Source organism: Aplidium turbinatum, chromosome 12 (genome assembly GCF_918807975.1).
Source record: "Aplidium turbinatum chromosome 12, kaAplTurb1.1, whole genome shotgun sequence".
NCBI classification, from domain to species: Eukaryota; Metazoa; Chordata; class Ascidiacea; order Aplousobranchia; family Polyclinidae; genus Aplidium; species Aplidium turbinatum.
In genome coordinates this window covers 11,217,264-11,231,761 of record NC_137483.1, presented here as the reverse complement: position 1 = coordinate 11,231,761, position 14,498 = coordinate 11,217,264, and the positions used below count along the sequence as shown (strand labels likewise).

The following is a 14,498-nucleotide window of genomic DNA, read 5'->3' as shown; positions in this document are numbered from 1 at the left end:
TGAAATTTTGTAAAAACAGATATATTTATCTTGGACTCATAGCTGTTATTTTCTCAGTTTGTGGCTGATAGTGATATAGTCAGTTTGCTGGTCAGTGATTGATTTGTAGCAATCAACATTGCTTATAATAATTGATCAATCAAGTCAATCACTCATCAATGTCATCATCGTCATTTTTTAGCCTATTTAATAATCATGTATTTTATGCTCTTTGTGGCAGCATACAGTATACTACAGATTACATATGCAACACGATTGAGGCAGCTGAAAGTAGCAAAGGGGCTACTAGTTACTGACTCAGCTCAGTTGCTCCTAAATATTTTGTATGCCATTATGTGTCTGTGCAAGTGCTCTCACTACCGTACTCTTTCATACTGGCCCTGGCTGTTCCAATAGTGGTTAAATGAGTAACATAATACTGTATATATATAACTGACTGTTCCAAGTTTTTTCCAACATAGCTCACTTAAGTGTTCGTGGCTTTTGTATTTTGTTGTAGTAGTGGAATACTTTTATACTTCTTAAGATATTGGAAATAGATAAAGATGACTGATCGAGCTATACTGTAGCATACTATAGAGTTACCAATAGCTAGACCAGGGCTAGCTTTAGCAGTCCTCATCAACGTTATAGGCTATTGACTTATATGACAAGTGCAAAACGAATTAAAGTGTTGTACATTATCATACAAAAGATGCTGTCAATAGCTTTAATTAAAGAATTTGATCCTAGAGCTGTTAAGTTAGCTGCATTTGGAGCTGCTTCAGTTTGTGGGCTGTCATTTTTTCTACTGAAATGGAAGAAACGATATACTTTGGGAGCTAAATCAACACAAAAAAGAAATGAAGAAAAAAGGAAGATTGAACAAAAGCTTCAAGAATTACAATATGAAGATGTAATAGAAAAATAAATTTTTATGAAACAAATCAATTTTATAATCAAATTTGAATTTTTATTGGATATCATATTGCTTGAACATAGCTGCTTTATTGAAGACCTCTGCTTTTAACTCCCTGTTGCAAAATCTTGATTTTTTTCAGTGTGGTTTCACTTTCTATATGCAATTTCTTAGATATGTTCAGTGTTTGTTCTTGGTTCTTTTGTTTGAGAAATCTTTGTGACTGTACTATAATTTACACAGCATTTGTTTATGTTTCAGTGGTGCTAAATCCAAGTGTGTTTTCTTTTCATGTTGATAAAGTAGAGAAGAAATGTCATTAGTCTTTACCCTATGATAAAACATAAATGCATATTGAGCACAATATTTCGGTTTTGTATATATTATGAAAAAGTGCATTTCATTGCCTTCACACTGAATCTGATATTACTTGCAGAATTTTGAAATGTTTTGTTTATATATATTATATATGTATAACTTGCTTTAATTTTTAATCTATATTAACAGACATATATGTTTTTAGATTGATAAAATGAAAAGAATTTTGGCAATGGATGCTTCTAGTCTCATTGCAGCAGCCCAAGAAGGAGTATTTGATCCAGTTCAAGTAATCCGTGCATACTTGTATAAGGTGCAAATGGTCTGATTTTTGTCACCAAGTTTGTCCGTTTTAAATGTTTCATTTTGATTTGTATTCAAATATCGTTCTGTTATCTTTGATTAAGTTTTTTCTTCAAAACCTTATATTTTTATGTGTTTAGGCATGCACTGCAACAAAAGAATTCAATTCTGTTACTGCGTTAATACCAAATGCAGAGCAACAAGCCTTGGCTTTGAAGTCCAGAAAGTCTCAAAATAATTCATTGTATGGATTGCCAGTTAGCTTAAAGGATTGTCTTTTCACTAAAGTATGTTATTTTATGATTACAATACAGTACATTATGAACAATTCTGTTTTTTTATTTATTTCATTACAGCAACAAAACAACAAAATCTTGAGCAATAGCATAGGTCAAGAGCAAAAGTTAAGAGAACAAAACATAGACAATGCGATGTGCTTGAAACCGAAATAAAATAGTTACACAGTAGGCTACCCAAACTTGTAATGATTGCTTAATACTACAGACAGCCTGCATTCAACAACTGTTGCCTTTACCAGAAGAAAACCAGTGTGATTTGTGATGCGACTCTCCTTAGTGGGACCAAAATAACCAATTTGTTGGCTATGGCCTTCCCGAAAAAACTGCTATTTTTTGTTTCTAGGGGATGGACGCAACGATTGGCGTTTCATATTTCATCGACAAACCTGGTGCGGACGATTGTGTGCTTGCCAAGGTTCTTAAGCATTGCGGAGCCATCCCTTTTGTTAAGACTAATATTCCTCAGTTAATGCTCAGGTAATTCGGCATTTTGTTTTGTTGATACAAATCGGTGCAAGGGATTATTTTTTTATTCCATTTTTCAAAGCAAGTTGTGAAAAAGCTACATTTATGGCACTTTTTCTCTTCTTTTGTGCAACCATGTTTTGCACTAAGATAATTGAGCTGATGATTATTATACATTCCAAAAGTGCATATAACTTTTATTTTTATAACTAAACTATATACGGAATTGTAACAGTGTGTTACATTTTCTTGTTGCGACGCCAAATTAAAAGTAGAATTTAAATCAACCAAAAACATTTGTCCCAAATATCATAGTCGAAGTAGGTAGTCTACACTCTACAAGTCTCCTAAACTATTTTGCTTCAGTTTTTTCATACCTTTTACCCTATCCTTCCCAAACTGCCCAACGGTAACCTGGTAAGTACCAGGTAATTCTTGTGAATGTATGTCGGAATTAAAACTACAGCCCATAACTTACAATCAACTCTACTGTGATTATGCATTGTATCGTTTTAAATCTTGACGATACCTCTGCTGGTGATTAACATGCGAAGTTTACGAGCGGTGGTGGTCTGCGCGTAATCTACACGTCCATGGTTGAATGAACGTTTTGTTGACGTAATTCTGATCATCAGTGTGCAATTTGCTTTTTAGTTTTGGTAGCAGCAACCCAATCTTTAAAAATAGTGGAAATCCTCACAACAAAAACTTCACCACTGGAGGCTCCTCATCTGGAGAAGGATCTCTGATAGCATCCGGTGGATCTTTGCTGGGGTTTGGCACGGATATTGCCGGAAGCATACGAAATCCATCACATATGTGCGGTATAGCGGGGCTGAAGCCGACAAAAAATCGATTGAGCGCGCTGGGAATACAAAGTATGTTCTGCAATATTTTTTTTAATTTTTTACCACTTTCAACGATTTTCATACTTTTTTGCAGGTTCAAGTGGTGAAGTGGTGTTTTGAAACATTGTACTTTTTGTAGAATACGAATCGGATGTCTGTACTGAACAAAGCATGACAAAAATGATCTTTGCTATGTTTGGCAAATGTTGTTTTTTGTTGTGATGGTCTGAAATAAGAAAACAAACTGAAACTGAATTATATAGCCTACAAGTTTATCACGAAAAAAGTTTTGAGTTGCTTGTACATTGATTTTTCATAGCACTTACATTGTCATAAAGTTAGAAATTTATCTTGTTTCACTGATGTTTAGCCCAGTGCCTATCTGAAACCTTTTCTCAACACAAAAGCTATGAGATGGGTTTCGTAGGGCTGTTGACTATTTTTCAGGTTCAGCTTCTTATGACAAAATCATGTTCACCTGTGGCGATAACGATTTTCCGAACTTCATGTTGTTTTTCAACCAATCCAATGTGAATTTTTGTATTTTTTACGATTTTGTTGACGCTATTTATTGCAAACTATATGATCAGCCTCACCACACAATGCGCTGATTTTTTTTATCAAAATTTTAAAGTTCTTGAAACAGTTGCTTTCTCAAACAACAATGTGACGAAATGCGGCGGAAGGAAATAGAGCCGGTTTTTTTAAGGCTTTGTAGTAGCAGCTGTCTGATATGCAGCTATAAAAATCTTGTGCAAGAGGTCAGAAACCATGACAATTTTTTTATGGTGTGTAATTTGAAGTCTTGTTTAAACTAAAAAATGCTTTATGGAGGTTTGTTAAGAAAAATTTTCACGCTGACAACTGTATAATTCACAGTTTGTTAACATCCAAACAAGCAATGTTAAAACAAATAGCTGCTTTTAATAAATACTTTATAAAAATAGCTTCATAGAGCCATTTTTCAGTCAACGTGTAAAGTTGAAAACCTAAAGTTATTTTCACATGATGAAAAACAACATTTGTGGCTGCAATAGGATTCGAACTCATAATCATAATAATGGTGTTGCCAACAGCAGTGCTTTTTCACTTTACATGATAAATTACACAATAAATACACAAGTGGAAATAAAACGAAGTAGAATACCACCAAAAGAAACCATAGACAGAGAAACAAACATCAAAAAAATAAAATAAAGTGAAATACTACCTGGGGTATATCGTACACAGCACTGCCAGACACATCACGTCTACACAGCGGCACAACGAAGAAACTGCACAAAAATAAACAAAAAACAACGAAAAACTCCGGGAAACATTACATAAGACGGGCACCTCTCATGTTACACGATTGACTGGTAGCATTTTTTTCGTCAAGTTTTTCCAAAATGGACTACATCATAGAGATGCGTGGTGCTAAAGGATTTCTTGAACGCTCATCATTACTGACAGCAATGTTCGGTTCTCAACTGAAGTTTAATGTCGCATTTGTCGAACATTAACATCGCTTCAACGTGCTTTGTAGGTGGTACTCCCGGTCAAACTCTGTTGGCATCGATGCTGGGACCAATGGCACAGAACGTAGACACTTTAGCACTGGCCATGCGAGCCTTGTTATGCCCGTACATGTTTGAACTTGACCCTTCTGTTCCTCCGATGCCTTTTAACGAGAAGGTGAGAGTAAAGTACTGGCAATATACAAAACAATCTTACTCTGTCTCTGTGCCGTTTATGTTGTTGGCATAATCGAAAGACTGGAATTATTTTTCGGAGCTGCGAAAAAAACAGTTTCATATCAACTTTTTGGCCTGCAAGATAATCTTTGATTGACATTACATTGTGACAAGGTGTGCGATGGGCCGATGGCGATATATGACTACAGGCGAAGTTTACCTTCTTTGGCAAAAGTTTTATCGTCTGTAAATTTATGACCCGTTCTTTTGGGCAATGTTCTGACAAGATGGCTATGGCCTAAAATGCAAACACGCAAGGTTTTCTTTGTAGGCCTATCTAATGATTCTAAGATAAATAGAAATACCTTGAGCAACTATCCTTTCTCATTTCGATGAAATATGAGTTTTATTTTTTCTTTCTTTCTAAGTTTGGTGGCTGTGCATTTTTAAGATAGTGTTTTCCAAACAGTGTGTTATCGATGCATATTTTAAACCTTTCGGTTTTGTCATCTTTTTCTTTTGTTGGTGTTAAATTCATGTATTTACCTTATCGTTTTCTACGTGCACGGACATTTTGCCGAAAGGACATTTTGCCGAAAGACGTTTTGCCGAAAGACATTTTGCCGAAGGGACATTTTGCCGAAAGGACATTTTGCCGAAAGACATTTTGCCGAAAGACATTTTGCCGAAGGGACATTTTGCCGATGAACAAATTGCCGAAAGGACTAAGGTTGTGAACGATAGACTAAAACACATTGTGGAGAATATCGATACATATAACACAAAAATGAGTTTCGGCAAAATGTCCATTCAGCAAAATGTCTTTCGGCAAAATGTCCTTTCGGCAAAATGTCTTTCGGCAAAATGTCTTTCGGCAAAATGTCCTTTCGGCAAAATGTCCGGGTACCGTTTTCTACATGTTTGCGCCAGCAACAAAATAAATTGAATTGATAAAATATTTCTTATTTCCATTTCCTCAAAAAGAAGGATTGTTTTCCTGAAAATTTAATAAGAGTGAAGATCTCTACCGGAGCTCAGTTGCTGAGGCTCAAGGAATGAGAAGATAAGGTTCTCATCATACTCAGCCTTCGACAATTGACACTAACGAGAGTGGCCAGTTCCTTTCTCTTGGCTGGCTTTAGCAACACCTCACCTAATTTATCACCAACACCTCACCTTACATCCTGGAATAGAGAAGAGCAGTGTTTTTGAACAACCAACTTAAGGCAGGTGTTGAACCAGGCTCGCATAAACGGAAAGCCAATTCCTTATCCGCTACTCCATCACACTGAAAGCTTGATACAATAATATAAAGAAAATCGCGATTTGGACTGGCGATAAACTTACGATCAGATATAAATGGACTGGTACATTTTCTCGTGCCGCCGCAGGTGTTTAACTCCAAGAGAAAGCTGCGCATCGGCTACTACTTCACCGATGATTACGTGAAGGCAGTTCCTGCTTGCCAGAGAGCGGTAGCCATCGCAAAAGATGCTTTGGAACGAGCTGGTCACACATTGATTCCATTCAAGATTCCCAGAGTGGAAGATGCCATTCGACTTCACACTGCAGGTTAATCCACTGTAGCAATTATATTATTTATATAGACCATTTACAGTCTGCTTTTTGTGAACAATTTAGGTACAATAAAACAAGCCTGTGTCCCTTGAAGACTTAACTGTATCACTTTTTAGTTCTGTTTAATAAGGAGAAAAAAAAACTTTTTCAGCAGTATTTAATACGTATGCTATAGATAGAGTATAGATAGAATGACTAACTCACTGGCAATATGTAACGACTTTACATTGGCAACTTCAGCGACAAGTATATGGAACCGAGTAATATTGGGGCTTTCAAACGTCTTTCAGTCCGAGGATAACAATTTCTATAATCAATCAAGTCACTACAGCAAAAAGTATTAATTTACCAAGCTATCTGAAATCAACAATTTATCCTAATGCATTTTTTCAGCGGTTTATGCCGATGGTGCTCAACACTTATTGAAGTTTTTACGCTACAGCGAAGTGGAGCCTCGTGTGATGGGAGATTTCCGAAAATGGACATGTCCTCGTTCAATCAGAGGAATTCTTTCATTCCTCATTGGTTTGAAGGTTTGTGAAGCGTTTGTCGATTTGAATACATTAAAGGCAAATTAAGACCGAGTTTTCACTTTTTAGGCTACCGGTCGAAACATGCGCAGGTGGCCACAGAGAAATTGATGTTAGCCGTCGTCCTTTGAGTCACTATGACCGCTAGTTTAATATTTTGCCATCCCAAGTTGTCAGTGTTTGCCCAGGCTTCAATGAGATGCTATAAGGGGAAGCTAATCATTTGCAAAAGTTAGCCAATATTTTATTTGCTTATTAAAACAGCTGTTTCGACATGGCGCCTTCTAACTCCATTTAACAGAATCCTAACAATCTCCTAGTGTGATTTAATCATCTAACACGTATCTGTCCATTTAGTGAAAAACTAACTGAAGACGGTGTAATCCGCCAACCTATAGTTGCCAGTCTTCAAAGGGACGATAACTCCACTTGACTCGGCTGTACTGAAACACTGGCATGTGAGCCTACTGCGGTACGAATGCAGAACTTGTGAAAAGTAGTAGGCTAGCTTCAACTTATGGATTAACTCACAAACCGAGGCGACCTGTGGAAAGTTTATTCCTTTGCTCGCTTTCAGTGGCCCCGGGTTGCACAAGATTTCTATTTGTACGGAGGCGGAGACGGTTCAGCTGCTCGCTTGTGGGATCTGCAAGTGGAAGCTTTAAAGTATTCACGAGAGTTTTTATCTGCATGGAACCAAGGACCTGAGAGCTTAGATGCGGTCATTTGTCCTCCTTTTCCCGCCCCAGCCGGACCGCAAGGGTCTATACTCGAGAACATGACAAGTAAGAACTCGCTTTTTTCCGCTTTTTGATTTTCAGATATTTTACTTCGCAGCTTTCTAATCAAAACGGTTTTGACAAAGTTACATCACATGACCCACTTGTTACTAGCTAATAGTAGGCTATCTTTCTAGAGATGATGAGTTACACAGCTCTTTACAACTTGCTCAATTACCCTGGTGGGGTGGTACCAGTGACTAAAGTTAACCAAGCCGATATCGAGGGCTTGAAGACGTACCAAGGCCATTATGATGACCCATGGGAAAAGCAACTTAAAGAGGTAATTTTGTTGAATATATAGTATACTGTATATAGTAAAACAAATTGTCTTCCTCAGTTTTACTTACATCAGTGTGCTTGTGTAAGCATAAATACTTTTAGGTCGAATCTTGTTTAATGTTAACATTTAGTCATGCAAGCAGTTATTAATTGTTACAACTGCTGCCTACACTGCTGATTCCTGCTTTTACACATGGCAATACCAGCTGTGTCCGATATGCAAATTCTACTGTTTCAAACCGGTTTATAGCCAGTTCTGAAAGCTAAGGAGCAAGGAACTGACTGCTAGTTTGAAGAAAATTGACCATCGTTTTGCAGGCTTCTGAATCGAGCATCGGAATGCCAGTAGGTGTTCAATGCGTCACTCTACCCTGGCAAGAGGAGATGTGCTTACGCGTGATGAAAGAAATCGAAACCCAAGTTAAATATCAAGTGCAGGATTAGTATGAAGAACAATGACAGTTCCTGCTATGAACAGGGACACTATTTTAATTTGTCGCAAGCATTTACACTACAGCATAATCTCATGGTTTATTGTTGATGTTTTTCTACATAAAAGAGGTATAGTTGTAAATGATAGTTGTGTGTAAGATTTTATGTCAATCTATCGACGTGCATAAATTATCGCTTTATTAGATTTATTATTGTTTAATAATTATGCAATCCGCAAACTTTGTTTCCACTACTCTTCCTTTCAAGCTATTGCTGTCAATGGTTGTCGATGTGTTTGATCTCTCGCAGTTTTAACGCGGTGCTGGAGCTACACTGATTCGACATTTTTCACTAATTTTAACTAGGCCTAATTCTCTGTCGCACTCCTCTGGATGCGGTTGGGACAATAGCCGTCGATATACACAAGCATTGCCAACGTGCGACCTAGAGCTCGATGTAACTTCAATTTTGATCTCTAAGCTAAATTTACTTTATATCCATCTGAAATGATAGTTTTAAAAATCTAATTGCTAATGTGTGATTACTGGCTCTCAAGTTACTGCAAAACTACTAATTTTACGTTGAAAAAAATTACAAACCTTTCCCTATTACCAGTGTTGCCAGACGCCTTTTGGATTTCCACTATAAGTTCCAAAAATCTAGTCCAATGTTTATATGATAACAAATAGCACAAAGGTGGCTCAAAATCACACAAAATATACGCAAAGACCATGTTTATTAACTACTAGGCCTTCTTAAACTATCAATTTATATTAGCGATTTTGGCTACTACCAGCAGATCGACCTCTAGCCAAATTTTAAGCTGCACATTGGCATGGCCTGTGTATAATACTAAAAGGTTGCCATGGGTTTGGATTATAACAACATGTTGAGAAGTGACCTCCAAGGTCTAACTAAACTGTAGAGTGTAGATCTAGCTAAACTGAATAATGTAATTGGGCCTATATATTGCGCTACCCTTGCTGATTGTGAAACACCGCCAATCGTGGTATTGTGTGGGGGAGGGTGACTAGTCCTCACACCTGTAGGTCGACGTAGCCTCATGCAAGAGTGGGAGCTCCTGCCACAGTCGTTTATCGCTGCTTATAAACTTGTTTAATGTTTATGTTATTCTTCATTTTAAAGCCGTGTGTGCTCGAGTAGCCAGTGTCGATGCAGTTTGGAGTTTATGTGCATATCCATTCAGTATGTTTTCATTGCATGTATGTTTCATTATTTAACGTACACACTATACACAGTCGTTGCAATAATAGTATCGATGTATTGTTTAAATAAGATTCAAATCATTTGGTGAAGAGCTATAGTAAAGAACATTTATTATGTTGAATTGAAGAAAATTGATGCGGAAGCTCGTCTTTCATTAGTAGCTTGCTACGGTATTGGAAGGAAACCAGCTAAACTTCTGGTAACCGGAAAAACGTTCCTGGAGCTAGATCAGGATGAGAAAATACTAAATACGCTTAATGTAGGCTATTTTGGTACATCTGTAAATTTGTGCACTTTATGTTGTGCCTAACTTTGCAAAATCTAAAAACAAACCAATAGCCTAAGTTATTAAGAGTGTGGGGACCATGATGGATGTTCATTGTTTTCAAATTTGTGCAAAATGTTTTTCTCGTATAATATTTGCGTTCCTTAAAAAAGTCTTGTGTTGTAAACAAAAATCATTGATAAATCGTTTTTCACCAATCACTCAATCACAGCTTTTACCAGGATTCTGTTCAATAGCGATTGATCGCTTTCAATTTTCTCCGTTTTAGCAAAATGTTGCATTATGACGTCAAATCGGTGATTTCATCAACAATAACTATTAAGAAATAGCGTCAGCTTCAAGTTGCTGTGAAGTAACAACTATTCAATATCTCCGCAATTCACCTCTATGACGAAATCTTAACATGAATTTACCCTTGTTGTTTTACAATCGTAAACATTGTTGAAATTTGCCAATTTTAAATTACGTAATTACTTGCCTTTTCTTTTAATTTGTAAGTGTTTTATACGCCTCCACACAAACAAACTTTGCCGTAAGATAACACATCATTTCATTTGCAAATTCAAAATCTATTCATTCTAAAAAAATCGCCAATTCAAAAATTGGTGTTGCCATTCGAAATCACGAATAAAATAATTCCTTGAGATTCATTTTTGAGCGTAGTTACGCCAGCAGCGGTTTTGCTGTCATCAGGGGTTATAAAATACAATAAAAAAAAACTATTATCGTAATCAAAGCTTTGATTGCCACATCCATCATCTCAAATTCAAAGATTGTCACAGATTCCCCATTTATGATAAAACTTTTTACAACAATGCACGCCGTTATCACCAGTCCAGTCCATTTGACAGTGACGTTCGGTGGCTTAAACCGTTGGGAAAGCAACTTGGAAATATGCTACAGCAAGGTAGTAGGCACGAAGGGCGTAACCGTCGGGCGAAGCCCGAAGGCGTGTTGCCGAAGGCAACACTTCCAGCGGGGGGTGTGGGGGGCCTCCCCCAAAAATTTTTGAAAAACACTTCCAATTTGGTGCGCTCTGAGAGCATTTCCAAAACAAATCAAAAATAAAAATCTGTCAAATTGTACTTCGCCTATGTCGTGATCATACATCCATTTAATGTTTAGAAGTCATAAACAATCTTAATTTTAACGTTGCCGGACCAAAATCCAGTGTTAGACATGGAATAATAGTTGTCTAAATATTTAATTCGTCATGAATGTTCATTCTCAGATATTCAGTTAGGCCTAGGCTACACTACAAAAACTAACACTTAGGCCTAAACATTACTACCGCAAGCAATTTGTACAAAAAGTTGGATAAGTTTGCCTCCTGCGCACCTATAGAAGCTTAACGAACTAAATATTGCATCCGCACCTGAACGTTCATTGGCGAAGTAACGTTAGGGGAAGGTGGGGCAAGATGGGACGTGGGGCAGGACGGGACACCGTGGATATTTTTAAAAGTATTAGCTTTAGCGTCCTCTACCCATTTAGATGTTAAAGGACACCATAATTCTCGATGACTTGCAAAAAAAAAGAGATGTTCAGAGAAAAAACGTGGTCGTGGCAACAAGATAACTGATTAGAGGCTAGTTGCTATAAGAAATCTTATCAAAACTTTTCACATTTTAGCATGATTTCAGAAAAATTTGGAAGATGATACGTGGTCTGGAGATACAGTAATAAAAGTGCTTTTTGGGGTATCTGACTTTTTAGATGTGAGTTGCATATATAAAAAACAAACAGAAAATTTCAAAATGTCAGTCATTGGGGCAAAACGGGACAGAGCTGCTTGGGGCAGGATGGGACATCTGTTCTGCTTATAATGGGCATGGCAATTTTGTATGTGATTTTTATGGAAAAAAGTAGTCTGTCATTTTGCCCTGATGTAATTACGTGTTCTGTAAATGCAAGTCATTTTTGAAATTACAAGGTATTACCAGTAGATTTGTGGTTTTACAGGTGATTCCTCATATGAACAATACGCGTCCCGTCCTGCCCCAGGTGTGGGGCAAGATGGGACAGATTAATTTTTTTTGTTTTTGTTAATTATAAGGTCATGCGATACTAACTGAGTCTTTGTATCTTGCTGGTTGGTAGTAGTGTGCAATAGAAATAACATGATACCAAAGTTACCGATATTGATAAAAAGGAATTCTGCAAAACATCGATTAAAGTTAAGTGTCCCGTCCTGCCCCACCTTCCCCTATATCAACGCTGTAAAAAGGGCAAAGGCATGAGTATGAAAGCTAGTAGGCTAAAGTACATGGCGAGGAGACATAAAAAACAGCAACAATCTTTTCGCCTTTATGATGCTGTGCTGTCTACCGTGACGAGAGACCATTCTGTGCGTATGACGAGATAGTCTAGCGATTGTACGCATTGACGTCACTGGGAAAGCAACTCTAACCATAACACATCTGATTGGCTAAGCAGCTGGTGACGTTTTGCAAAACGAGTGAGGATTGGATAAAACGAAGGCGTTTTTGAACGTGGGGAAAGCAACTTTGCAAGTTGATTTTCCTGGAGCCTCAGTGATTGTTTCTGACAGAAGCGTTTGCGTTAATTGGCATTTATAGGCAAGACATGCGGTTTGGTGAGGACTTAGACTACTCACAAGCGTTACGAGTAATTCTAGTCACGAACACCGTAATTTTCAAGTTAAAATAGACGTGATAAAAATAACCTAGAATTCAGTCATTATATTTTTGCATAGTTTTCGCTCAGGTAAGCACTGCTTTCCCTCACCGATCGATACGAAATTTAAAAAACTTGCACAAAAAATTATGTATTTGTAAAAAGTAGGCTAACTCTGAAAACAGGACTGCATAGCCAGGAGGGTTTTTCTTGGGAGCCAGCACAAAACTGAGTAGCCTAGTCTCCAGACTACACACGCTAGCTATAAAGATTATCCAATCAATCAGCCTGCTATGTTTCTAAGCAGCCGATTGTTGCAATACAAAATTTCAACCTCCTGCAAACTGTTACTGTAGGGCGTAGGCTAACAGCTTCGCTGTGGTAACAAAATTCAAACGTGATAAGTTTGTCAGTCGGATCCTGTATAAAAACTTTTTCCTTCAGCAATCTCTGTCGAAAGCAGATAGGCCAACAAAAAAAGCGTAGCTCATATCAAAAGAACTACAGATTTAGTTGTTTGATCACAATGAGATTGCACCGTTTGCAAAAACGAAGCCTAGCCTTAGGGCTACTCCAACTGTATGAAAACGGGAGAACAGTGAAAAAATAGCCTACCATAAAACAATAACCTGATGTCCCATTCAAAACCGTACGTCTGGTCACCCTTTCAGACTGTTTGGCAGGAAATTAAATTTCTAAAATTACACTTCTGACTTGGGAAATTTGTAAACCCTTGGGAAAAGAATCAGATGGAGCCAGTCAATAATTAAGTTTCAATTCAATTTGTCCAGTTTCTACAGGAAACATCGACTGAGGAGGTTTTGAAGACCTTTTAAAGAGATTATTCCAAATTAGGCGAAAAAACTCTGTTGAAGGGAAAGCATTGTTTAGAGCAGAGGTGACGAACCGGCAGACCGTCAAAGAATTTTGTGCGGCCCGCAAAACAATTTGACAATTGCTCATGCTTTTAAAGACAAAAGATATCTCAAAGCTGTTTTATGCCTTCACTGGTACACCTTTCCTTTGCTACAGGTCGAGGCTGGCTGACAGATGAAAATCTTTATGTGCAGTTGAGAGTTGCCACATCGTCTGTTCGACCTAATATTGAACGCTTAGTCGAGCAAAAAACTTTCCAAAAATCCCACTAAGCAAAAAAATTCAATGCTCCAATCAGGGATATCTAGAGAAGGGGATACGAAGGCTTTTATTACGTCTGACAATAGAAGGGCTTCTATTTATTTTAAATAATCTCTGTTTATGATACAATGACAATTGGCACATACAGTAGCCTATAGTAATTTAATAAACTTTGTTATGACAACCTGCATTGCACTATTACAACCAGGTATGGATATTCAATGAATGCTCATAATCACTTTGTTAATTCAACTACCCGTATACTTGCTTTACACCTAGCCAACTGCAAAGGTTTTGTAAAAAAAAACAGCTAAACTGGCAGGGCCGGATTTAGCTGATGGGGGGCCCGAGACACTTTTAGATCGGGGAGCCCCGGGCAAAAATTTTTTTCGAGCCTACGGCGCAAAAAACCACCTCTACGTCTACAGTAGCATTAATCCAGCACTGCACAGCATTTTGCAGAAACTTTAAAGGCTGAAAGAAAAAAAATAACATAAAATCACATTTTTTCCACGTAGGGGGCCCTTCAAAAGTCGGGGGGCCCGGGGCACCTGCACCCTCTGCCCCCCTAAATCCGGGCCTGTAAACCGGTAACCTTTCAACTGTCTTTTCAAACAAATATTCTTTAAATATGTTCTACATAACACTTGCTAACTGTCTTGTGTAGCTGAGTGTACCAGCTGCACTACAAAACTTTCTGCAATTTAAAAAAGAACTGCATGTTTAACGCGGTACCAACTACCGCCCTTCTAGTGTCATGAGAATCAGTAATCGCTCTGAGCCTTCGTATCCCCTTCTTCAAATAT

At 37.7% G+C, this 14,498-nt stretch overlaps 1 protein-coding gene across 1 annotated transcript; it reads left to right on the top strand.

The window, feature by feature from the left end:
* The first annotated feature begins 646 nt into the window (after positions 1 to 646).
* On the top strand, positions 647 to 10,607 carry LOC145780582 (fatty-acid amide hydrolase 1-like). The gene is made up of 11 exons (XM_082592208.1): positions 647 to 895; positions 1,422 to 1,529; positions 1,660 to 1,806; positions 2,162 to 2,295; positions 2,938 to 3,161; positions 4,657 to 4,805; positions 6,196 to 6,376; positions 6,776 to 6,915; positions 7,490 to 7,697; positions 7,829 to 7,974; positions 8,292 to 10,607. Exons 1-11 carry the CDS (start codon positions 647 to 649, stop codon positions 8,415 to 8,417), a joined length of 1,812 nt encoding a protein of 603 aa, XP_082448334.1. The 3' UTR covers positions 8,418 to 10,607.
* Positions 10,608 to 14,498: the final 3,891 nt, after the last annotated feature.

What these genes read in the sequence shown, in the direction of transcription:
- LOC145780582 (XM_082592208.1), top strand. Translation starts at nt 647, where the DNA reads ATGACAAGTGCAAAACGAATTAAAGTGTTGTACATTATCATACAAAAG. An exon ending in TCCGTGCATACTTGTATAAG is followed by an intron (nt 1,530 to 1,659) that starts GTGCAAATGGTC and finishes TTATGTGTTTAG; the next exon opens with GCATGCACTGCAACAAAAGA. An exon ending in GAGCGCGCTGGGAATACAAA is followed by an intron (nt 3,162 to 4,656) that starts GTATGTTCTGCA and finishes CGTGCTTTGTAG; the next exon opens with GTGGTACTCCCGGTCAAACT.